At 29.9% G+C, this 27,917-nt stretch overlaps 1 protein-coding gene across 1 annotated transcript in view; it reads right to left on the bottom strand.

Annotated features, from left to right (window-relative positions):
• Positions 1–6,932: 6,932 nt before the first annotated feature.
• Positions 6,933–27,917, bottom strand: part of LOC130667006 (extracellular serine/threonine protein CG31145) — a 49,895-nt gene continuing 28,910 nt past the window's right edge. Inside the window, exons 2-7 of the mRNA XM_057468374.1 lie at positions 23,640–23,764; positions 19,374–19,452; positions 11,700–11,792; positions 11,320–11,624; positions 9,752–10,025; positions 6,933–7,164 (exon numbers count right to left, since the gene is read on the bottom strand). Coding sequence (XP_057324357.1) covers positions 6,960–7,164; positions 9,752–10,025; positions 11,320–11,624; positions 11,700–11,792; positions 19,374–19,452; positions 23,640–23,764 — 1,081 coding nt within the window. The 3' untranslated portion in view covers positions 6,933–6,959. The remainder of the gene's footprint in view (positions 7,165–9,751; positions 10,026–11,319; positions 11,625–11,699; positions 11,793–19,373; positions 19,453–23,639; positions 23,765–27,917) is intronic.

Genomic DNA, 27,917 nt, shown 5'->3' with positions numbered 1-27,917 from the left:
ACCGGTGTAAAAGTGGGGTAAACTGCGTCCGCTTGGAGTATTAACTTTAAAGATTATAAAACACAAAAAATATCAGTTCTTTATGAAAATTAATAAAAAATATCATTTATTAATAAGTATAGTGATCAAGTAATCCTGGCGGTTTTGAATCACCCTGGAAATACCCTGGAAACACCCTGGAATCACGGTGGATCCACGGTGGTTACACAGTGGGTTTTTTCATTTTATCACCGTGATTCCACGGTGGTTACACGGTGTACCCATCCTGATTCCACGTACACCTCGTAGCCACCATGTAATCTCAGTGAATACACCGTGGAATCAGGGTGGGTACACCGTGTAACAACCGTGGTAAAATGCACAAACCCACCATGTAACCACCCTGGATCCACCGTGATTCCACCGTGTTTCCACTCCCAGGGTGTTTCCAGGATGATTCAAACCGCCAGGGAAGTAAAAATATTTACAAAGTAAACTATTTTAACACCGGTAAAGAATATCTACACCGGCGGGGGCGTTATTTTAACACCGGTACAGAATATTTACACCGGTGGCGGTGTTATTTTCACACCGCTTTCGGTGATGAAATTTAACACCGCCGATTTTTACACCTACACCGCTCGGACTCACCCCGGTGATTTTTTACAGTGTAAGTATAAAAATTATGGAGTTCAAATTTTACTAATCGTTTGAAAAAAAATTTTTACTGAAACTTGTAAATTTTTTTCAATATATTCGCAAATCCTGAAATTAAATTAAATATCAAATTCATTAATCCAAATAATTTTTTTATTATCATTACACTGAAAAACATTTTTGCTTTACTCTAGCGGGTAAATTTAAATAGCTACCGTATTTCAAAACAATGAAAAACATTCGATATTAAATTTCCCCATTTACAAAATAAATATGTGATGAAAATAAAAATAAAAAAAAAGAAAATACTCGGTGTAGTACTCGCATTATTTATTATCTTTGGAAATAAAAAAATAAAAGTTTCGGTATCCGTAAAAGTTTTAAACTAGAATGTCCAAAAATTGATTCATGCATGATTTCATTGGTTTAAAATTGAATTTGTCTGGCGATTTAGCAGTTTGACAAGTTCCTTTTACTAAAACGAATCAACTCACCCTTCTGACACTACATCCCATATAAATTTTATATATTTTTTTTTGTACTTCACCAAGAAAATAGTTTACCATTAAATTACCACGTCGACCACTACCTAAAACTTGTATTTTATAAATTTTATTTGAAATATTTTTAACCCGCGATTACTATCTCATTTTTTTTATTCCCTTCTTTTTACAATAGACATTTTAAAAACATTTTTAAAACGCTAAACTGGCCTCAATTGATAAACCAAACACTTTTCAACGTCTGCCACAATGTTTGTAGTAGACGAAACGTGACCAGAGCTCACAGTCTTTTAGTCATTTCTTTTCTTATTCACTATTTCATATGCCACGTTCTATATAAGTTTACTTTTTTTTTTTGTTACTTATAATTTTTTAAAAATACTTTTATCTTCTTTTAAACTCAAACATTCATTTAAATATTATTCTATGTATGCATAATAAATATTTCATTATTATAATTACTGGATCTTAGCATAAAACTTTTATAAGTATATATGTATATATGTGATATGTGTAAATACTTGGTCCTAGGCAGGAAACTAAACAGCTTAAAAGTTTTCTTCAATGACACGGACACATTATTCTCTCTCAGAAGCTTAAATAATAAAATATTTACTTAACTTTATCTTTAACTAACTTACAAATTCTAACATATATTTATTTTATCAGAGCGCTCATTTATAATTACTATTTGGTAATTAAATAAATAATTGTTTCTATTTTTTTTTTAATTAATTTTTCGTTGTAACTTTTCTAGTGTCCATTATGGAACACTTGTAAAATTTGTCATTTAATTTTGATGGAACTTTAGTATAAACATAAATTTTTGAAAATTCAAATTTACATTTACAAATTTTTCATAATTTTTAAACTTCCCGCTATAAAAATTGAAAATTTCATCGTAACTTTTGTAGTGCCCATTATGGAACATTTGTAAAATTTCTCATTTATTTCTGATGGAACCTTAGCATAATTATAAATTTTTGAAAATTCAAATTCACATTTACAAATTTTTCATAACTTTTAAACTTCCCGCTATGAAAATTTAAAATTTTCAAAAAAAGCGAAATTTGGGTTTTAGTCCGGTTTTCGGAAAGCGAATTTTGATCAGATCTCGTTCGTTTTAAGATCCTAGGAATTTATTCTAAACATTTTCAGACAAACGCGCGCGCGCGTGTGTGTGTGTGTATGTGTAGACGTTCTTAGAATTTCTTAGACGGCGATCCTGACCAAAATTCAATTCGTTGGATCTTTGGAGACCTCAGATACATCAGAAAAGTCTTTTGGAATAGTAATGAATGAAAAAAATTTTCTTATTTTGTACTGAGCCCTGAGTATATTTTCTATAGAAAGTCTATAGAATTTCTTAGACTGCGATCCCGACCAAAATTAAGGCTTCCTCTAGATGTTTGAATCTCTGAGAGCTCGAAAACAGCAGGAAGTTTCTCCCGCACGATCAACCTCTTTCCAAAATTTATTAAAATTTTATATTTGATATGAAACTAAAGCTTATGGTCAGTAAATTTCTATAATGCATTTCCATCATCAAATTAATTTAAAAACCCAATCGAAGATTCAAAAAGTCATTCCTAATTTTTGAAACTGAAAAAATTCACGTCAGTCGCTTACATGACTTTTTTTTCGTAAAAATAATTATACATATATTTAAAATTGAGCGACTGTAATTAATTTACGGGCTGCGTTTAAAATTATTATTATTTACAATAAAATATTTTTTATTTAAAAAAAAAAATAATAAAATGACAGACAATGAGTAACACTCGGCAGATATATTCCCAACACTTTATTGCAAGTGTAAAAAAAAATGTCGTAAAAATAACAATAATTCCATTTGCCATCGGTAGAGTCAACAAAAGCATCGTCGAGGGAGTAGAAAGAGCGTAGTCGCGCCGGGTTGAGTAGTGGTACAGAGTACAGAGTTGAGTTTAATCCTGCAGTAGTATAAGAGAATCTAGTGGCGTGGCGGTGTAGTGGATCGACCGAGTGTGTGATGTGTGTAAGAAACGGCGATGAAGAAACTTTATAAAACTCACCATACCACACAACACTACATCACACGATATACTAGACGTTTATACATCTAGCCAACTTGAATCCCAACCCCAACCCCATCTCCAGCGTCAGTTCCTACCCCAGCTCTTACTCCGATCCCAAAAGCTTCAACCCTCGGAAAACTCCTGCTCCCGTCCAACTTTACTTCTACCCCCGGTATCCTCTTACTATTTTCACATCTCTCACATCATCTCGTTTTACTTTTATTTTTTTTCGACTGATGAGTTTGCAGCTTCGTAAACAAATTTCCTATTGCACTGCTGACCATTTATTCAACCTCTGGCTTTTACGTATGTCAACATTTTATAAAATATAAATTTACACGTCCTACAATTTTATTTTATTTCATCTTGTTATTTTTATTTATTTTCCTATCGCGAGTTTATATTTTTACGCGCGAAATTTAACCGTTAATATTTTAATGGAAAATAAAGAGTATTTAAATATTCATTACATTAAATAACAAATGGACTTTGATATGATTTATTTTTGATGTATTGATCGAAGAATTAGGTAACGTTGTATCTCAATTAAACGGGCAACGTATATCATGTATGTTTGATGACAAAAGCAGATGCCAGGAAATTTAAACTAAACACCGAGACGTTAGGGCGCTCCAATTTACGTCTGCTTGAGACGTATTATGTCATAAGCAAACTAGTACATTTGTAATTAATTGCTAACTGATATACAGTTAATGTACTTGAAGCCCGTCTGTGTATACATTTTGAACAGGCGAATAAATTAATCCTGATTAATCCTCAAGTTTTGTAATTTTAAAAGTTCGCGCCATAGTTTTCCCGGTTTTTTTCGATGTTTATAGAATACACTAAAAAAATTAACTTTTGAATTAACGATATATTCTTAAGTAGTAACCCGAGTCGAAATCTACGGCATACTTTGAACCTAAATGAGCATTGAAAACCTACAATAGACTTTTTAGGAAGTAATCATTGTAAAGGTTTGAAATGAACCAACTTAGACTTACAAAGGCATTAATTAGACTGACAAAGACATGTATCATTAAACGAACGAACTCTGAATTTTTTATATCGACCCTCTGTTAGTCCCAGGCTGCCTGTAGGGCCCAATCCACCCTTGAGTATCATTAGCCTACCGAAGAAATGACTGGATCACTTGCATCAATTCCCCAGTAGTCCGCGAATTTAACAGTTTTACTTTTTTGTAGTATTCCTTGCAAGCTCTTCGTTCTGTTAAATCTACACGGAGAGAAATATCTGATAAATTTTACTTGTTAATTGTGAGTAAAACTGGGCCTGGATAAATAATTACTCTTCCTTTTTTAGATAGTGTTCAATTATGGGGTAAAAACACCCAATTTCGAATAACTTTTAAATAAAAAAGAGTAAAAAATAAAACAAAAGGAATCTGTTTTTATTCTTTCTGTATTTATTTTGTTTTTGGCCCAGGTTTGCTCCAAACTGTAGGGTAAATTTTATCAAAAAATTATCTCCGTGTAGGTACATGCCTTAGATTTGGACTCGGAAAAATGATTATATGGTTACATTATTAATTGGATATTAAAGTTGAAGAATATTTTTCTTCACAGAAAAAAATCAAAATTTATTTACAGTACCCGAGAAAAAACCGGTCAGTAATAGATTGAAAATTTCCAATTGCATAATTTTTTGTAAGAAATTACAATTTTTTCAAAAGTTATTTTTTGTATTAGGACGTACTCTGACTATTTATAAATATTTGGAGTTTTATTGAATGAATTTTGAATAAATCGCGAACAAGATCTTTGGAGATATTAAATGTCGAGTAATTTCATTGATAAGTTATTGATGCAGAGACTCTAGACAACGGAAATGATTTATTATTTACTATAATCTAAATTTGACCGAATTTAAAATTAAATTTTTTTATTTTGCGCTTGAAGAATTTCAATTATTTTATCGACGGCAAAATTTAAAATTTATAGATCGCGGGATAAAATTAAATCTTGAAAGAGTAATGACACTGATAATTTATTATTGATTGTCATTAAATTAAGAAGCTGGATTATGAGTATAAATTTTTTTTTTGTCGTTTTATTTTTACTTAATTTTAAGTTTTTTTAGATAAAAAAAAATTAGTAGTGATTTTACGGAAATTTAAATTATTAATTGAGTCGGATCTTTGATTACTCATAAATGAATTTATTTATTCTGTACAAAATTACAAGTAATTTTTAAAACGTTCATCTAATTTCTGTATTAAAATTTATTTTTACATTTACACTAAAAAATTTGAATTGCGCGCAAAAAAGTGTCGCGCCAAAATAAATTTAAAAAAAAGTATTTGGGTTATGAAAAATAATTTAAAAATGTCAAATTTTTAATGAAAATTTTTTTATTTATAGGTACAAGATATATTGCACACATTACACATATTTACATGCAGTCAAAAAATAAACCTGATCTATATTTGTGATCTTAGCTTTACAAAATAAAAATAAATTAACATAATACAGATATGTTCTCTGGCTATTTCCGTTTGTATGTTTTTTTTTTTTTAATTTTTACACATAATAGTTTACAATATTCACCAACTTTTCAAATATATTTGCGATATAATTATTATTTTATTTATAGTCTGTATTTAAATGTCACTTTAAAAAAGCTCATCGTTTTTATTTTTAAATATTTTCATCCCAAAAATTATCACGCCTCAATTTACATTTATATATTTATATATATATATTTCTTTCAGTTAAATAAAATTTTTTAACTCAGAACATTCGCCCAAAAGTTACAAATTTTTAAAAAATTTAAATAAATAAATTCTTAAAAATAAAATTAATTAATACGAAATAAAAATTTGATCGAAATTCTCTTATTTAAAATAATAAATCTAGTCTTGATTATTTTAAATGATTCATCTCAATAATAGTATTCATCCATAACAAATTTTTTATTAAAATCTAAATAATTATTTAACAATCTCAATTATTTAATAATTTCTTTTTTTTTTACATAATATACAAGTTATCAAAGATAATTAAATCAGTGGAGTAAAAAAAATGAAAGCAGAACAAATGATTAATAAATTACATCATTCAATTAAAAAAATAAATCCTCTGATTTAAAATCTTCAATAACAATTTTTAAAAATTTTAAATGTTTAAAAATAACTATCACATTGTTCGCACAGTGACTTTACACTTTACACTTTACACTTGTGTATCTATAGTACATTTAGAGTAACTAATTATAAAAATTATATATGTGTTATATATACAGTGTAAAAAATTTCGGAGCGAACGCAGATTAAATCCGGAGTGAATTCGTAGTAAACGTGGAGCGAATGACTCAGGAGGAGGGATTTAAATAAAATTCAGGTCCCTCTGAAATTACTCTGCTGAAAAAAACAATCTCCTTATTTACTTCGTATGCAGAGTAATTTTTTTTGACTCCGTAATCGAAATCTCTCCGCTAAAAAAATCAAATTTCTTTTTACTCGGTGAGCGGAGTAATTTTTTTTTAAATTCCGGAACTCTGAGTGATGGAGTAAATTCAAATTTAAATAAAATCAAAATGACTCCGTTAGAAAAACGAACTCTTTATTTATTCCACATGTGGTGTAATTTTTTTTGACTCCGGAACTCCGGAATTTCGAGTGAATTTCGATTTAAATAAAATCCGTAATCACTGAATTGACTCCCGATTTTTTACAGAGTATAAATTATATTATATATCTTTATACAAATTTATAATAGTAATAATATATGTAAGAAGATTATTGTTATTGTTTATTAGATTCATCAAGTTCTTGGATAACTTGCTCGTAATGCTCGCTCCGGTTTAGGCAATCTCGTACCGCTTGTAGAATGAGACCTATCCGTCTGTCAAGTGCACTCAGGTGAGGCTCCCACAGGACAGGCGCCACAGGATCCTTGGCCATGCTCTGACGCATCGCCGCGCTTAGACGTTGCGGACTGTTGTGGTATCTGCAAGCACAGCATTACAAGACAGGTGAGTTGATGACACAACTATATACACATACATATACATACATATTAATCCTCACGCATCAACAATTAATCAATACCATAAATTGTTAATTTAATTTACAAAATCCTGAGAGATTCATTGAGTTCCTAATTGATATCAATAGAAAAATCGGATTTACAAAAAATAGATTTGAATTTTTTTTTTTTCCAAACAAAATTTTGAATTTTTAGTTTAATGATTTGCATTTTTGGAATTTTTATTCACGAAAATTTATATAGATCTCCAGGGTGGCCACGAACTGGGAATATCGGGAAATGTCAGGGAATTTCGAAAAGTATCCAGGAATTAAATTGTAATAATTCAAAATATAAAAAAATTTAAATTATACACTAATTATAAAAATTAAGAGATATTCAAAAAATTTCAAATTTTAAAATGATTTTCACCAGGTTGTAACTCGAAGGAAAATGGTCATACGACAAAAACAAAAAAGGCAAATTGTAGCTTCAAGTGTCTAGTTTTCTGATCTGATCTTTAAATTTTTTTATTATGTGCAGTTCCGGAGTAATCCTAAGAAAACTATCGAAAAAGAAATTTACCAAATTTTTGCTCCTTAAAAACGGTCTTCGAGCTTCGATAAATTTTTTTCGATAATTATCATTGATTTTTGATTGATCCGGAACCGTGCATAATAAAAAAATTTAAAGACCCAGATCAGAAAACTAGACACTTGAAGCTGCAGTTTGACTTTTTGTTTTTATTGTACGACCAATTTCCTTTGAGTTACAAACTGTTGAAAATTACTAAAAAATTTGTTATTTTTTTAATATCCCTTAATTTTTGTAACCAGTGTATTTTAAATTTATTTAAACTATAAAATTTCTTATTAAATATTTTAACTTATACATTTTTAACATCGAGTAATCAAAAGTACGCAATATTCATTTATTTTATTGCCCTTTTTTTCTGGATTCTCGCATGATTTAATTATCAAATTTAATTATTAAAATTGAAAATATAATAAAAACTTCGGATATCTAAATGATACGAATAAAATTTTTAAATCAGGAAAAAATGTGAAAAACTTTACTGTAAAACCGGGAAATATCAGGGAATTTTGAAATCATCAAAAAAGTTTCATTATTTTTTTTTTTTTTAAATTACAGTAAATGAAATATTTAATAACGCTCTGGTATTTTATTTAATCAATTCGTTTGATACCAAAGCTGTAGAATTTAAAAAATTTTCCATAGTATGCATTACCATTAAGTATTTTAATTTACTGAAAAATAATTAATTATTCATCGCAGTATTAAAACTGCCTTGATAATTAAAAATTAATTTTGCTGCCATCCCCTTAATTAACAAAACAAAATAAAAAATAGTTAATATTAAATTAAAAATAAAAAACTCTCAAAAACTTGAACTTTAAAGTAATTTAATTACTTCTTTTAATTAAAAATTTCAAAAATGAATTATATTAACATCCATATTTTGAAATAATTATCTCCCGCTTTAATTCGGATTAAAAATAAATTTACATTGACCTCAGATAATAGAGAAGATTACAAAAAAAATACTCAAGTTAACTCTTAGCGCAATGAATAAAGTATCGACTTAAACAGACACTAAGGTTTATATATATGATATATACATACATATATATTATATATTGTTAAATCGACATCAGAAGAGACTCTAGAGAGACAGGTTCGGCTACTCTCACCTCAGGCTGGCTACTCAAGCACGAGAAAACTCGGATCTACACTTACGCGGGTGGAATACCAAGAGCATCACCTAAAAGTACCAAGACCATGAAGAGGGTAAGGAAGAAAGTAAAGCATAGAACGCGTTCACTTAAATTTACTCTGTCTTCTGCAAGTGCATTGAGTTGTAGCTGCACCCATTGCTCTCTTTCTCTTCCACCTATTCCAGCCCTCTCTTTATCTTCCTCTTTCTCTGTCTCTCCCTCTTCTCTTTCTTATTCGCTCGCTCTTTTGCTACTTCGCTTCTACTCTATCCCAAAGCAAGCCAATTGCAAACGCGAAAACGGTCCATTATCGATGCCATGACACCTGGTCTGTTGCCCTCTGCAAGGGCTCTTGAGAGTGGTTTTAACGCTTGACTTACTAATGTAAGTCAAAGGCAATATTTTTAGAATAAAGAATTGCCGACTTAATGAAACCTACTTTAAGATTTTTTTTTTGCCCAAAAAAATTGTTTATTCTGCAATTAATTTTTTTTTTAATGGAAGATTAAATTTGAATTTGGCTGCGCAGAATAATAAGTAAAGTATTAAAAATAAGCGGAATAAAGTATTTAGTTAAGGTCAAGAGAAATAATTAAGCCGGCGGAGCTTTGATGCGGTATGAGATTTAACTAGACTATAAAAATATATAAATTACCCGGCGGCAAAACTTGATAATTGTGGGTTTAAGACGAAAATTCTGGTACTGAAGTGTTTGACACTTGGGTATATAACGGTTTATAGCAATAGTTTAGTAGTTGACCGAGTTGATAATCTTACTCTCACTTGAACACTAATTTATATACATTAAATATAAGTTTATAAAAGCAACTTACTTTAGTAATATCTTTAGTGTACTCTGTCTTATCATACAGCACTGTAGCAACGGGGCGAGTATTGACGTTTCGTCGTGATAAGGACGTCCGAACCCACGGCCGTGGTCTAGATGTAGTGTGAAGGTGTCATTACCGAATATCTTGAATGTCTCGTAATGATGACGGTCCATGTTACCAGACAGAAAGTCCAGGATCGACATATCCATCAGGTCAAGAAGCCGGCGACCTTCATCGTAAGGCGGTATTTCTTTTACCAATGAACAGTAATTTGAATCTAAACCAATTTATTTATTCATTAAGTTTTTTTTTGTTTTATTATTATTATTATTTTTTTACGTTAATTAGTTTATTTTTTAAATTACGATACATATTTTTCATAAATTTATAACTAAGGTAAAAGCCTCTATACTCGCTCAGTACCATTAGTCGCTCACTTTAACTGTTTAAGGCGTTTTTTTATAATTTTTATAAAAAAAAATTACAACTAAAAATATTATTATTGATAAATAATTATTTGTGAATCTAAATATATTAAAATATGATGTATCAAATTATTTTATAATAGATTATAAATTTAAATTAAATGACTGTTTTCAAAATCGCGCTCAGCCGGGTATTTTTTACTTTAACGTTCATTCGTTAGATTAAATTTAGGCTACGTCAAATTTTTTAAGAATTGTTATAACTATATCTTATTAAATACATTTTTAAAATTCATGAAATTTCATATTATGAAAGAATAAAGAAATATAATTTATAAATTATTTGTCCAAATCAATAAACTTATCATAGTTTAATTGATATTGTCTTTGAGCGACTATAGGGCCATGTGTTGATCGAGTAATGGTCCATCACAACTTTTAGTGAGCGACTATGGGTACACTCAAGGGGCTTATTTAAAAAATTAATAATAATTAATTATCAACATTATTCTTCAAACTTAAATTTTATTCTAATACTCGAAAGTTCAAAAAATAACTATAAAAAAAAATTTGGTTTTTCATTTTATTAATTAATTTATATTGAGTGATTTAATCTCACTCCTATAAAAAGTGAGCGGGTATGGGGCTTTTACCTTAATCGTAGTAAATTATTTTGATTAAAAATATTTTTTGGCGGCACAAACAAATTGAATTTTTGGTGAATTTAAATTAACAATCGATTGTAGGATAAAAAATTGTCGAGGAAATTTTACGAAAAGTCAAAAATTTATTGGCCGCTCGGGATAATTTAAAAATTTGAATATTTGTGGTATTGAAATTTAAATTAATTGGCGGCAAAATTTAAATTTTAAAAAAATATTTAATAAATAATTTTTTTTCGCAATAATTATTTATATTTTTAAATAAAAAATAATTTCTAGATGTTTTACGATGTAAATTTAATTATTTTTCAAAGCTAGTACCGAAAATAATTAAATTACCAGTTATTAGAAATAAGGATTCACGGAATCCTTATAATAAATCTGGTGCGGAAACAATTGATACTTAAAACCAAATTCATTTTTGTCAGTCGAGTTAATTAAATTATTTACAATTCGATACGAAGGATAATTAAAAATAATTTACCGGTTTCCCATTGCGCTTTTTTACGCTTATGATAACTTCTTCTCCAAGGATGTCGCCAGACTTTGCGACTGGCCAATTCTTTGCTCGGCAAAAATGCCGCGAAACTTCCTTCCAATGTGTTGGGATTTCCACAAATAGCGTGACCAGTGTCACAGTAATAACTGCATTGCCCATGGAAACACGTGTTGCCAACCGGACTGACAAAAAATGTCTTGAGTAAATTTCCTTCCGCCAACTGATATATTTCCGAGGTCATATTCAACGTTCTCCCCGTGACCGGCATCGCTCTACGAAAGCCCAAAAGTCTGGGAGAAAAAATAATTTATTTAGTAAATTTAATTAAATATTAATTAATTATTTTAAAGAATTAAAAATCTCACTTGTCCAAATGAAATGTTGCGATTTCAGCGACATGTCTTTCGAAGTCCGTGAAATAAAAATGGTTTGGCAAAGTTTGTTGTTCGCGTGGAAATCTGAAATCAATAATAATATTAAATTAATAAATAAATTTATTATTTCAATTAATTTTTTTTTACACTAAAAAATTTTCGGAGTAAAAGTGAATTAAATTCGGAGTGATTGCAGGGCGGGTTATTTTTTTATTTAGTCCTCTTGGAGTGAAATTCACTTAAAGGAGAGTTTATTTCGATATTAAAACTCCGGAGGAGTAAAATAAAATTCAGAGTACTCAGAAATTACTCCGCTAAAAGACGAGCTCCCTATTTACTCCGTATTCGGAGTGATTTTTTTTTAAATTTCGAAACTCCGAATGAAATTCACTCCGAGGGAGTTTATTTAAATATTAAAATTTCGAATTGGAGTAAAATAAATGCAGAGTACTTCAAATTTACTCCACTGAAAAAACAACTCCCTATTTACTCCGTATTCGGAGTGATCATTTTAAAAACTTCGAAACTCCGAATGAAATTTACTCCGAGGGAGTTTATTTAAATATTAAAATTCCGAATTGGAGTAAAATAAAATTCAGATTACTTCAAATTTACTCCACTGAAAAAATAAACTCCCTGTTTACTTCGTGTTCTGAGTGATTTTTTTAAAAACTTCGAAACTCCGAATGAAATTCACTCCGGGGAAGTTTATTTTAATATTAAAACTCCGAATCGGAGTAAAACAAAATCCAGAGTACTTCGAATTTACTCAACTGAAAAAAAACTCCCTACTTACTCCGTATTCGGAGGAATATTTTTAAAAACTTTGAAACTCCGAATGAAATTTACTCCGGGAGAGTTTATTTTAATATGAAAATTTCAAATCGGAGTAAAATAAAATCCAGAGTACTTCAAATTTACTCCACTGAAAAAATAAACTCCTTATTTACTCCGCATTCGATCTGTTTAAAAGTCCGGAAGTCTGAATGACGGAGTGAATTTGGATTCATATAAAATCCATCACTCCGAATTCACTCCCGATTTTTTGCACTGTGTTTATTTAATTAAAAAAACATTTATAACGGTATTTTTCATTCATTAAAAATTAAATTAAATAAAATTCAATTTCATACAATGAAATTATAATTAAATATATACAATTTTTTTTGTATTATTGTTTTTAATTCTTTTGTAAGACTTTATAAATCTCCTTCCTTGATTAATCTCGCAATGTATCATGACACAACAACAGAAAGTCCAACGTTGATGACACATTTATCATAGCAAATATATATATATATATATATTCCGCCGGTGATGTGATCGTATAATACGGGTGTTATTGTTATTGTTATTGTTATTGTCATTGTTGTGTGTTTGTCATTGTCGATATTGTAGTGTCGTTGAGGTTGTTGTTTTTCTAGTCTTGATGTGAAAGGAAGTAAAGGAATGAGAACAGATGAAAAATTTATATAACGAGTGAGGTATAATTAATTCATACAAGACAAAACAATCATTTTGAACAACTCAAGCTAGTTGATCTACTTTATTACCGTAGATTCGTACCTTTTTTTAAATACTTCTTGTTTATACTTAACGTGAGAAACTCAATTATCCCGGATTACAGTTAGTTAGTTAATTAGTTAGTTAGTTAGTTATTATTTTAACAAAAATAATTAGTGTAATAAAAATAAAAAAATTGATTTTTAAATAAATAATGTAAATATTTTGACAATTTCAAGTAATTACAATATTTTTATTATTATTTTTCGTTCACCTTATTCTCTGGAGACTAATTAATTCCTCGCCACTAGGTAATTAACGCTGAGATTTGCATATGATTTAAAGTCAACGCTGGACGTTTTACTTTGGTAGTTAAAAGTGAATAGAATTTAGCTTTTACCCAGAGAATTTTCACTTTATTATCACCTCGCTTCCAACTCTTCTCTTTTTATTATCATACCATCTCTTTATTACTGATGTATATACTTTATATATATGTATGTATATATTTATAAATACATGTTCAAACTCTAGATTGTAAGACAGATAATTGCACTCTCTTTTACTTGACGTTTATTAAATAACCGCCAATTAAAGGGAACATTCAATTTAAAAATATGCCACTTAATATAAATTGTGTCAGCGATCTCAAAATAAAATAATTTTATCATTTTTCTGAGTAATTAAAATATTAACTCTTTTAAATATAAATGAATCGTGTCTGGTTCGAATTTATGAATTTTTAAATTTGGCGCTAAATTTAAATTTGAAGTAAAAAATTAATCAATTTTTATTTCCGTTGCGGAATAAATTATTTTATTTAATTTTTAAATTATTTTTATTTTTATCTGAAAAAAATGATTTTAGTAAAATGTCATTTTTTTTATTTTCAAATCTTGCCGCGTTTTTTTTAAATTATTTTTTCATATGGTAGTGGAGTAAATTACAAGAGAAGAAAATTAAAATTTTTTCAATTTAATAAAAAGCTCGAAAAAAAAACCGCATTTTAATTTAAAAATGCATTCAATTTTTTAGTATATTTACATTTTACAAAAAATGTGTGTCGTAAGTTACGTAACTGGATCTACAAATGTTGATCGGTGATAAAAAAATAAATAAACAGAATGATAAAACTGTTGAAATATAAATGGTAAAATAAAATAAAAGTTTTAACGAAATATCAGCAATAAAATTTTTGTATGGGCAATTAATTTGGTATCTTAACGCACTTAAACTTTGAAGATTCATTGTTACGACATCTCAACACAGTTATCACAAAAATTACCCGCCGGTATATATTCACAGTAACATCACACAATAACGTGTGTTATTCTCACGGGAGCTTGCGCTACGAAAACTTTACTAGTACGCAAGTAAAACTTTTCCGAAAGCATCTGATCTGAGGTAAGGGGCAACGACTATAATATGAAACGCGTATAGAAAACTTTTCCCCTGAGATTCCTCCTCGACTCATCTTTTTCCTCTTCTTCATTTCTCAACACATCTACTCTCATCTACCCTCCTCGAGTGTTCTCCCATCCAAATCTGCTCACACACACATCTATATATATACAATTTGTCCTTTACAACATGTTATATTTTCCCAGATATTCAAAAGATTACCGAGTCCCACAAAAGTCCCAGTGTCGTCGTTCTTACGAGTACAAAACTTTGTTCTTACTTTCCCGCTAACATCACTAACGAACAACTTGATCTTCCTAAATCATGATAATTTATACACCTCTTTATCTTGTTATTTTATTTTTCCATCCATAACACAACAGAAAAATTTAATAATTCAATCTAAATAACAATTGTGCATTAAATAATATAATATTTAAATCAGCGAGAATTTTGTTTGCGTTTTTATTCAAATTTTTTTTTTATCGCGGAAAAAAATTTAAACAGAGAATTGAAGAATGGAAAAATTAGGAAGATAGAACAGCTAAAAAGATTGCCGCCGGCGTTTGAATATTTAAGAGACTCGGGGAGTAAAGTCAGTGGTCGATATAAATGCAAGTGCTGAGAGACTTCTCTCAGGGCAATTTCGTGTGTAATGAGAAATATCGCGAGTTGCAATGGAAACGTGTTGTACAGAGAGCGTGAATAAAACTATATATATATTTACAAATGTATATGCTAGATAGATATAGATATAGATGCAGTTATGTATAAATGTACGCGGGCAATTTCAAATATGGCCCAGGATACAGAAACTTTTCCACAGCAACTTATTGCCCAACTTATTACAGAGTTTAAGCCATTTTCTTGTGGTTTTCTTCGGGATAGTGAGTCTCCATTTGGTAGCTTTGCCTCTGCCACTTATCTCGAAAATCTTTGGCCAGCAAAACTTTCAAAACTACGCTACACAATATATATATATAGAGCACTACTTGTCTGTAGATTCCTCAGAGGAGCAGATGGTGGAAATTTTCCCATATATAAAATATATATGTATTATAATATTTCTACAATTTGCTATGATATATTTTTTGAATTTAATAGATGATTAAACTTTTTTTTCAGCTAAACACTTGTAACATTTTAAAAATTGCGCTATTAAGGTGTTACTTTTTTTTCGCGGTGAAATTTTTAAACTTCCCGCTAAGAAATTTTCAAATTTTCAAAATAGGGGGTAATTGTTTACAATCACGGCTCCACCTATTTTTGGCAATAAAAAATCGAAAAATACATATTTTTAAACTCTTTTTTTTTTGAAAATATTCTACTTTTCGGCGCATTTGAAGATATGAATTCATTAATTCATGAAAATTTGATTATGTATTAGCAAATTCAATTTATAACGTGTGAAAATACATATTTTTGATGTTTTTGTTGAAAATTTTGTAAAAAAAAATTTTTTTCAGTTATCATATGTTTTTTTTTTGTAAAATTTATTTAAGGTAGTAAATTTAATAACAAACAATTTGAAAAAAAAATTTTTTTTACACGTGATTGTAAACAATTACCGATTAGACTCTGGGGCAGATCGGTCATGTAGTTTACGAGTTATACGAAGAATAAAAATTGAAAATTTTGTTTGTTTTTGGTTTTTTGCGTATAACTTATGAACCACTTAGCCGATTTGACTCAAAATGTTATCAGTTTTAAGTCTTGTTGAGCCCTTTCGATTGCTACCAAGAATGTTCAAATCGGTTCATTCCATCCAAAGATATCGTCGGACAAAAAAAGTTCACACACGCACACACACATACATGTCCATCCGGGAATAGTTTGTTATGATATATTGTTTGAATTTACTAAATGAATGAACTTTTTTTTTCCGCTAAACACTTGTAAAATTTAAAAAATTGCGCTGTCAAGATATTACTTTTTTTTCGCGGTAATTTTTTTTTATTTGAATTCATTGAAATGTTTATTGAAAATTTTATTTAAAGAGTAAAAAAAAATGAACTAGATGTCAATTCAATTGAATTTCAGTCGCTATGATTTGACAGATAAAAAAATGAAAACAATGATGATAGTAATGATAGATGAAAAAAAATAAAAATGTAAAATAATTCTTTCGTGAGATTGATATGAAATGACACAAGTGCATTAGCTTAATGTAATTCGATTCTATCATACGATCGACCCGAATTCGCAAGAATTTTTTTACCCAAGCAAACTAAGTGATTAGATAAGACTTCAGTTATTGATGCGTCTCGTGATTTTTATTAACCATTTTTTTATAAATAACTCAGTTTATCGGTTTAAAAAATTGAGTCTTGCAAAGTATAATAAATGTAAAATTGCTAGAAATATTTTTCAATTCTCCAACAAATAATTCAATAAGCCTGACAAGTTTTATCAATTAATTGGTTATCGGTTGTGATTAATAAATGAACTCAATTGGCACAAATAATTTTAGCATGTCACGGAATATATAAAAAAGTCTATTTTAAATTATGCCCTTTTATAATTTTAGTTTTTTCAATAATAAATTATCGACGTTCGACCTATTGAATAAGTAAAATTTTAACCTTACAAAAGTTACAAATTTATTAAAAATAATTTTAGGGCATTCTCAGACAGTGCCCCCATTTTTTAAAAAGATTTAATGATTTGTAAAGAATTGGGAGTGAATTCGGATTTTATTTAAATACTCCTAGAAAAATCACTTCTTATATGGAGCAAACAAGGAGTTAAGTTTTTTCAGCGGAATGATTGGGATTTTATTTAAACCCGAATTAAATTTGTCACTCTGAGTTCCGGAGTCAAAAATCAAATCACTCCGCAGACAGAGCAAATATGGAGTTTATTTCTTCAGCGGAGTGATTAGGATTTTATTTGAACCCGAATTCATTCCGTTACTCAAAGCTGGTGACCGACCTAATGAACTTCGAAAATTGAACTTGATAATTTGAACTTTTATGAATGAAACAACCTATTAATATTCTTATAAATATTAATGATGATGATGATGATGATGATGATGATGAAGAAGTTATAAATAAATCAAAGTTTATTGGTAAAAAAATAATTATATTAAAAAAAAAATTATTTTTGATGAAAGAAATACTAAATTATTCAAAGTTCAAATTTCCGAAGTTCATTAGGTACGGACCCGAGTCAAAAAACAAATTTGGATTTAAGTCTCAAAGTTCTCAATGAGGTTTTTGAGGATCAATTTAGAATTTTAAGATTGACAGCAGTATAGAAAGTCATCCTAGTTTAGTCCTCAAAATAATAGTTACGACCAATTTTACCATTTTGAGGACTAAACTGGAATAATATAATCCGGATTAGAGCCTCAAAATACTCAAAAGATAAAGGAATAATTTTATCCGCATTTGAACCTCAAATGTCTCATTAGACGTATTCTCTCCCCTCCCTTTTTTATCTAAAATTTTTCAAAGTCCGAAGTATAACTTTTCATTCGTTGAGGATTTTGAGGTCTTAATTATAATTCAAAATCGATAAATTATTCGCATTGAGACCTCATAGTTCTCATTGAGGATTTTGAGTACTAAAGTAGAGTTACTTTCTGGGCGGCAAATAAACTATCAAAGGAATTGACGCTTTTGAGGACTAAACTAGAATCTGTTTTCTGACTCGGGGAACCTCAAAGCTATGGAGTAAAGGAAAAATTGCACACAAAGTAAATAAGGAGTTTATTTTTCCAGCCGTGTGATTTCGGAAATATCTGATTTTTATTTAAATCCGCATTTCCTCAAATCCGGAAATTTAATACTAAAATAAACTTCCCTTGGAGTAAATTTCCCTCCGGAATTAAATAAATAAACAATCACCAGCTTCACCTTAACTCCGCATTCACTCCAGATTTGATCCGCGAACCCAAATTTTTACACTGTACTAATACAATTATTACAGCTTAAAGTCATTGCATATTTCCAAAAAGTGAAGGACACTGTCTCAAAATGCCCCAAAAATTATAATTAATCTTTAAATAATAAATAAATTTAATTGCTAGGCAATAATTATTAATTCAACACTAACAATTAGTGTGGAAATGTCTCAAGAGAACTGTCAATTTTGATGACTCGTGGGATATGTGATGGGTATGGATCTATATATCTAGATATATATATATATATATATATATATATATAGGGTTTATAGATGTTTCAATGAAGAGAATCGTGCCTAGAGTATGATGGGATTACGAGGACAATTACATAAGTGAACGTCCCGGAGTAGCTGGTGGTATAAGAGCACTCAAGAGAGAGAAATGATCGAGTTCGGTGGCACTTAAATATTCCTCTTGATTACTTGCAACTTGCAGCAATCATAGCACAGCTACTCAATAATTATTGTCATTATTAATGCAAAGTACAAAAGAACAAGCAACAAGATACCTCACGTACAAGCTATTCTAAACTTTCTTACCCGTAGTTTATAAAAGACTTGTACCTGTACTTATATTTCAATAAATTTTTTATATATTTCAATGAATAAGCTTCTGTTCAGACTAAAAATCACATCTTTTTCATTGGAGGGTTTACAAAAGAGATTGAAATAGAGACTTCTTTTGAGAGGCTGATTCGTCGCTTCCTTTACGATCAAAGACTCACTTCAAACTATTTTCTGACCTCGATCTTGATAACGAGGTACCATTGATTATTCCCTTTTGCTTTGCTTACTAAATTAATATTTTATGTCTTAGTGTACAATCATTAAGTATTAGTACTAATTACTCACCTCATTGGCTTAAATAATGCTTGTAAATCGTCGGGGTAATCAATCACTAATTTCAGCTGCGTCCCGCCTTCTTTTTGGGCTGAAATTAATAAATCGTTTAATTAGAATACTTAATTTTGATTGTAAATCTGTTTGTTTTTAATTAAATATAAATTAATTGACATAAAGTTAAATATGTAGAGATAAAATTTGGGAAATAAGAGTAATTTAAAAAAGTTTTCAGGTGATTATTGAATAATAAATGACATTCAAATAGACCTAGCGTGATATTTAACAACCGACATTTGTCTAGACTCATAGAAATTTAATTATGAAAAATATAATTTATAATGAGCTCGTGCTCCAATTCCGTCTTTTAAAAGGTTTTATTATTTTATGTCTTTACTAGTATTAGCATCTTGTTAATGTTTAAAAAACTCTTTAATACATTTTTCAAAAAATTACGGAGTCTAGACGATCTTTGAAAAATCTATTTTTGTTCATTATATTTTTTGAAGCCAATGTTACAATGGTAAGTAATAATGGATGAGAAGAACTAATTGATACATCCCGTAGCATAGTTATTAATTATGAACTAAATGATTTAATGGAGGAAATAATTTTAAGGTTTGAAATTTAATTCAAATTGTAAATGAGAATTTTTAAGGTTGAAATCACAAGAAAATGGTTTAATAGTGGGATCATAATAAATTTATTGGTGAATGAGTGGGATATCTTTTGGTTGAAAAATTTTGGTGACGTAGGAAAGACCGGGGCACGACAGTTGACCGGATGTAGTGAAGCATCACTGCATTTTGAGTAATAGTATATTACATACCTAGGCCAGTAAAATAAGAAAAGCTTCAGAGCACATGTAATTGTTGGCCGAGGTGAAGCCGAGGCTGACAAACATGTGGTCTGAGGCTTTCTTTTTTACTGGCCAAGGTGCGTATACTATTTTTCTGCTCGACGAAGCCGGAAAGTTGCAACTTCATTCAGGACAGCGGCTCGAAAGTTGCCACTTTCCGGCCGGAGGGCAGAGAAAAATTGTTCCGCGATCCGAGAATAGAATTTTCTCAGGACTTTTTTGGATTTCTCCTACTAGAGGATATCGTAACGAACGAAAAAGGTTGATATTGTGTTGAGTTTTTCCCAATAGGAGAAAAGTTACGAGCTACTCTTCATAGAGAATCATCTCCACCCACCCTCATATGGATCTGAACTCAGAAAATAAATTTATCTTAGGACTTTTTTGGGTTTTTCCTACTAGAGGACATCATGATGAACAAAAAACGTTTATATTATGCGGACTTATTTCCAACAGAAACAAAGTTACGGGTTACTCTTCACAGAAAAACATAGAAAGTGTCATCCTCATTTGTCTTCATTTATCCTCATTTATTCTGATATGGGTCTAGATTCGAAAAATAGATTTTTCTCAGGACTTTTCTGGGTTTCTCCTACTAGAGGACATCGTAATAAACAAAAAACGTTGATGTTGTGTTGAGTTATTCCCAACAGGGGAAAAGTTACGAGCTACTCTTCTTAGAGACATAGACAGTCATCTGCCTGCATCTGCCCGTATATGTCCGACGTCGCTTACTCGAAAAATAAATTATTTTTAGGACTTTTTTGAGTTTTTCCTACTAGAGGACATCATAATGAACAAAAAACGTTTGTATTGTGATGGGTTATTCCTAACAGAAGCAAAGTTACGGGCTTCTCTACACAGAATGCCATGACAGAGGCATCTTCCCCCATGTTCACTTATTGTCAAACGGGCCTAAACTCGAAAATAAAATTTTTCGTTGGTTTTTTTTTTGGTTTCTTCTACTAGAGGATATCATAATGAACAAAAAACGTTTATATTGTGATGGGTTATTCCTAACAGGACCAAAGTTACGTGTCACTCTTCATAGAGAACCGTCTCCACCCACCATCATATGGAACTGAACTCAAAAAATAAATCTTTCTTAGGACTTTTTTGGGTTTTTCCTACTACAGGACATCATAATGAACAAAAAACTTTAATATTTTGTTGAGTTATGCTCAACAGAAAAAAAATTACGGCCCTCTCTTGATAGATATCCATGAGAGTGTCATCTGCCCGACATCGATTGTGAAAAATAATTACTGTCTCAGGCGGGTCGTCGTACCCCGTTTTTCTTGAATATAAAATTATTTTCTTATCGAATTGAGTCAATAAATTTTTTAATTATTTCCGTAATAATAACTTGTTTAAGTAGCGAAATAATGCGTGGGCTGTAATTTATTTCTGTCTTCTCTCATTGTTCGTCTTTGACATCCGAGTAAGTTTATCGATCAAAATTTACTGCACGAGCTAGAATTGTCTTCAAGTTTTGTACCAAGGATATGAGAAATAATAACTGATATTAAAGTTAATACAGGACTACTTAAGTGTATAGTATACGACATATAATAATATACTATGTATATACATTGTAATGCGTACAATATAAGTATAGAGATTAATGGTCTTAGTGGGAGTTATCCAACAGATCTGATATGACAATTTGTCATTTGATAAATGTACTGTGAGCACTTAGTCCACTCCTACACTCCTACACTCCAGACAAATTTAATAAAATAAATTATCAACTTCCGATCTTTTAATAACTACAATTACTTCAATTTATTTCTATAACTAACTAAATAAATAAATATAAATATATATATTTCGTTATTTTCAGTAGAACATTTTATAAACCACAGTAAAGTTAAAAAAAGTCATTTTTCCATCTTACAAAAAAAAAATATTTTTTCCATGCATTCAAGTAAAAGAAATTTTATCCTGAATGACAATATCTGCGTATTTAGATTTTTTTTTCACCATACCTGCGCTTAAAAATTTATAATCCTGCCCTGTTTAGAGGGAAAAAAGTTGATATTTTTTTTTATGAGAAAAGAAATGATAAAAATTAGCGAATGCGCATTCTTCCTACAGAGTCAGAAATTTAAAATCTTAGGTGCAGATCTGGTAAAAAATTCCCAATATATTTTACTATGGGTGCATAGTAACACCGGACTATAAGAAAACTGGTTCAAAATTTACAAGTCTCTTATAGTAAACGTATTCGCAGACTACACGATTGTGGCCTGTGCGCATAGGTTTACTATGGAACACTTGTAAATTTTGTACCAGTTTTCTTATAGTCCGGTGTTACTATGCACCTATAGTAAAATTTATTGGGAATGTTTCACAGTATGCACACTACGGAGAAAGACAGAACTCACCTTCGGTTTAAAATAGGCAATTATAGACCCAGTTTGGAATGTCCTTCTTTCTTCCCTCGGTGTGTAATATACTATTTATCTTAATTCTTACAAGTGTCTGTTCTCTTTTACATTCTTTTTTTAATATCGCGGTTTTGTGCGACACCTTTTATAACTTGAAATTTTGAAAAATATAAAGAAAAATGTAAACCAAAGAAACAATGCACTGCAAAAATTTCGAGTGGTGTAGATGATTTGGTGTTAAAATTTTCAACACTGCCATGTGAAAGTTACATGACGCACGATGTTAAATGGACTGTGAATTGGAACATTCACACCACCAATGGTGTAGACGTATAGTTCTTTATTAAAACTGTCAATTACTTCGACACTACGGATTTAATTTTTATTTTAAAATAATTTACATCGCATTCATATCGTGTTGAAAGTACACCGCTTGATATTTCACACCGAGCAGACCGTGTAGTCTTCGAGAACCTTTTTCAGACATAATAGTAGTTTATCTATCGAGTGCGATCGTGTTTGACTCGATTGTACTAGATAAATCCATTAGTTTTTGCCACAGATATTTGAAATTTACTACATTTAGTGCCTATAAATGGCAGGTTATAAATCCGCGTTTATTTATTTGGTAAGATTGTTTTGAGTATTTGTTGAAAATTAGAGAGAAGTCGGAAAGTTTACGAATTAAAATGATAATAAATTTTGTCACAAGATGGCTCGTTAAGTTACTCCGATATTTTTTAGTCGTTTGCTATTGCACATGTAACCAAAAAATATTTTTTGATCCGATGATGACGTCACTATTAGAACGATTAGGTATCTTTCTTACCAGCTGTATCTTACCTAATATTTTTAGCTACCGGCTATAGACGCTAAATGTCGTAGATTTCAAGCGTCTGTCCCAAAAAATTTTTGGTGTATGTATTACGACAATTACTAACAGGAAATAAAAAAAAAAATCATTTTTTCAAAAATGTGGAGTGGGGCAGTCATATGTATACATAAATTCAAGAAATTTAATAAACTTACCAACATGAATTATTGGTTTTGTCGCCATTTCATGAAGAAGTTGATCGACAACTTTTGAATCCTTTGGATAAAGTTCTAATCTCGATATTTGTAGATGAAATTTTTGTAATGTCGTCATATTCTTTCTGTAAAGAAGAAAAATTCTTGTTTAAGTATACATTAGGAATATGTTAGATTCCGATATTTATTAGATTTATTTTATGCGGATTATTCTGGTACTATGGCTTTGCATTCAATGCAATCACTTCTCCCTATTCTATTTCAAGGAGCATAACGTTATTCCCAACGCATTTCTCGTAAATGCCTCTTTATATGTATACATAAAGTATGATATAGACATACATATATATTGATATGGATATATAAGTGTATATTTTGTTACATACACATAATCCCCAAGCGATTTGGCTCTGAATGCGAACAGTTTTCAATCTGTTTACTGATCTAGAATTTAAAAACTACGCATTCAGGATATTCTTCAGGTATGAAAATCTCACTGCGCGCTTATTTTATTTATTTATTATTTTTTTTTTGAAAATAATCCTGAAAAAAAATCAGTAGTTTATTTTAAAAATCAATCTAATCAATTGTCGAGTGAATTTTTCAGTTATCGCGTTAGTATATATTCGATTTCCTCTTATAAATTGTATAAAATTTATATTAGATGTATAGTAAATTATTTAATGAATTCTAAACGATGACAGAATAAATCAATTGGGTTTTCATGTTCAATAATAAAATAAAATAGTGATAATTAATTTTACATCTCGATAATTTTAATTTATAATTATTTTTTAATATTCATTTGGTGTTTCTATAATTGCAGACGGAAAAATGATAAAAGTGGAGTATAAAAAATAATCGAAAATACTAACAAAAATCGTATTAATTTTAATTTTTTTTAAAGTCGCTATGGATTTTAACACTGACGTAATTTTTTGTAAATCCATACCCATAAAAAAAATTGGTCTATCGGTTGACCCTGCGGGCCAGCCTCAAAACTTCCCGCTATTTTCGAGCTCAAGGAGCTCGAAAATAAAATTGAGAGTAGATTTTCAAGCTCTTCGAGCTCGAAAATACTTTTGTAGGCCGTTGTTTTCGAAAAAAAGTTGTTTACTATTTCTTTCATCAACGATATCTAACAAATTAACCAATTGAGATGGTTGAGGTGGCAATCAACGCGTTTTATCAAGTTCTAAAGCGGATCAAATTTTCAAATTGATTTATCGAGTCGTTTTTGAGAAATTTCAAACGAATGAACCGATTTCTAAGGTTGAGGTGGCATTCGACGCGGCTTATAAAGTTTTAGAGCCCAGTCGATTTTGAAATCAATCCATCGAGTACATTACAAGTTATCAAAAAAAAACATTTTTGAAAAAATCTTATTTTTGGAATATCTCTGATCGAGCCGTACCAATTGAGCTTAATTTTTCACAGCTTTTTCACATACATACATACACTCAGACATTATCTTGAATTTAGTCAGAATAGCTTCCTAGAACCTCAAAACGCCAAGATCTCTTAGAAATTCAAAAATCGGACCGAAACCAATAACTTCCCGAATTTTTGAAAATTTTAAATTTTCTTAGCGGGAAGTTAAAAAAATTTTTCGCGCCTTAAGAAAATTTTTGTTTTCAATTTATAATGCAAAATTTTTTTCTGTGTACAGAAAATAAAAAAAATTATTTTGATGTTTTTCGTATTAAGGGTAAAATAAAAAATATTTAAAATAAAACAATATAAAATATATAATATATGAGACGAGTATTTTCGCGGGTAATTCGTGTCGACTGAAGGCTTTTTAAAATGCATAGAATACCTCTCACTTGGTTTACTCTTTCTTATTATATGTTTAGTTCTATTTCACGGCTCCTTTGAGTCGTAGTTGAGGTAGGCGGTCTGATAGGGTCTTCTCTCAATAAGCAAGAGGAACGTATAGCAAGAAATAAAAAGAAATAAGTATAAAAAATAAAAAAAATTTAAGGAGAAAAAAATAAATAAAAAGACGATGGAAAACGTGAGGTTTTCCCAAGGCAGTGAGAAAGCTGAAGAGGTATAGAGTCGTACTTTACTGAGGTTTTCTCTTTTTCGTCATCTCCAATGTCCCGTGGGTGAGCTGCACCGGATGCTGCCCTTTCTTGTTGTCTACCTATGAGGGACGGGAAGAGGATGAGATCGAGAAATGGAAAAAGGCGATGAAAAGACGGCTAAATTCTAAAGATTATTTTTTTCTCTTTCTTTCATATCTTTTTTACCTCTCTCATATCAAATATTCCGTTGATATTGAAATCCTATATTTGATTATTAGTTAGTTTTATGTAATATGAATTACAAATTAGTTAATATTTATGTTATTAGTCGAGAACAAGGTGTAGAGTACAAGTGTACAAGAATACAAGAGACGAAAGATAGAGACATCCAAGGAAAATCATGGTTCCATTCTGATTCTCTGGTTAGAGTGCTTTAGTTATATGAATTTGTGTGGGTGTGTGTACTGAGGAGGATATATAGTAACTCTTTAGAGTAACTATATATAGGATATGGTGGAGTAGCATAGAGTTAGTAGTAGAAGACGAAAACGGGTGATACGCCTCCTTCAGCCCCCTTTGGTCGTATGGGATGCATACTAACCACTTCACGGAACGATAGTAAATCTCTGCGAATTATTCGTCGGCGGTTTGAGTTAACACAGAAAAAAAAACCTATCAGTGATCTACATGATGACTTACATGATATTTTGTGTACACAGAAAAAAAGGATTTCTTGGAACGAGAAAAATTTCGCTTTATGAAATTAAAATATAAATTTTTTTAGCGAGAAAATTTTCGGTTCCAACCCGAGTCAAAACACAAATTATAGTTTAGTACTCAAAATCCTCAATGAGAACAATGAGGTCTAATTGCGAATAATTTATCGATTTTAAATCATACATGGAAAAAAATAAACTTTAAAAATTACTATTTGTAATTATAACCCGGAACCCGGTTGTCAATATGAGGAATTTTAACATTCAAATAGTAAATTTTCTAATACGTGTCGTCTATTTTCTGAGTATCAGTTACGACTTTTAAAGTTCAAATAGTAATTTTTCTTGCATAGACAATAAATTTTCATACTTATCCTGTAATTATTCACGTTTTAATCATGAATGAAAAAATTACTATTTAGAATGACGGTATTTACTGATAACTTTATCATTATATTACTTGTCATTCTCAATTTATACAGTTCATTTTTTTTCCGTGTAAGTAAGATCTCAAAATCCTGAACGAATGAATAGTTATACTTCGAACTTTGAAAAATTTTAGATAGAAAAAGGAGGGAATTCAAAATGCAAACATTTCTTAGGGGAAGTAAAAATTTTATTGGGGAGAGTAAAAATTTATTTAGATGTATTTTTATGTCGAAGGTCATGGGTAAATGTATAAATGATAAGCTGCTGTATGTAATGATGGAAAAGTGATGGAATTGACTGAAAAAAAAGTATAGAAATAATTATCGGCGCTGTTACATATATTTTTAGATTTTACAGACGATCATATTTTATTCGTTGCGCATGGAAATAGAACGTGATCACGAATATGAAACCCTCGAGTTTCATGATAAATTATTCCACAGTACAACCGAGTAAATTCACCATATAGAGAAGATAATTTGACAGAGTGACGTTGGGATTCAAACTGCGATAGCTTATTCAACATCGAAAACTCTATACCCATTAAGAATTCGTCGCATTCAGTTGGTATTCATTTCAACTTTGTATTCCAATATAATACACATATGTAAGCTTTAAATATTAAATGTATATTTATTTATTAGTTACTTTGTTTGGAAAATTTTAACATATATAAATATACCTTTCAATTATAGATGGCAAATAGAATAAATTGTAAATTCACGCAAAACGTGTCATAAATACAAGAATATGTACTGATAATCATTTAATGTATTTTTTGAAATAAAAACTATTTAAAAAAAAAGAAAATTTGATCAAATTGTGTATTAATTAATAAATTACTATTGGAAATTTATTATAATAAAGTTTATGTGATGACACTGAGAAAAATTTGCGGAGTAAATGCGAATCAAATCCGGAGAGAATTTGATAATATATCGCGACAATATATATACCGACAATTTATACGCCGACATCTAGCTTACAGGACAAACTTTTTTATATTATATAGGGTAAGAGTACCAGTACTCAGCCCCTAACCAGTAGCCAGCCGGTCATATACTTTAACATTGGCTCAAAATATATATAGATATAATTTAAAA

This window comes from Microplitis mediator, chromosome 4 (assembly GCF_029852145.1).
Source record: "Microplitis mediator isolate UGA2020A chromosome 4, iyMicMedi2.1, whole genome shotgun sequence".
Taxonomy (NCBI): domain Eukaryota; kingdom Metazoa; phylum Arthropoda; class Insecta; order Hymenoptera; family Braconidae; genus Microplitis; species Microplitis mediator.
The sequence above is the reverse complement of the archived record's forward strand: the minus strand, read 5'-3'. Positions and strand labels throughout refer to the sequence as shown.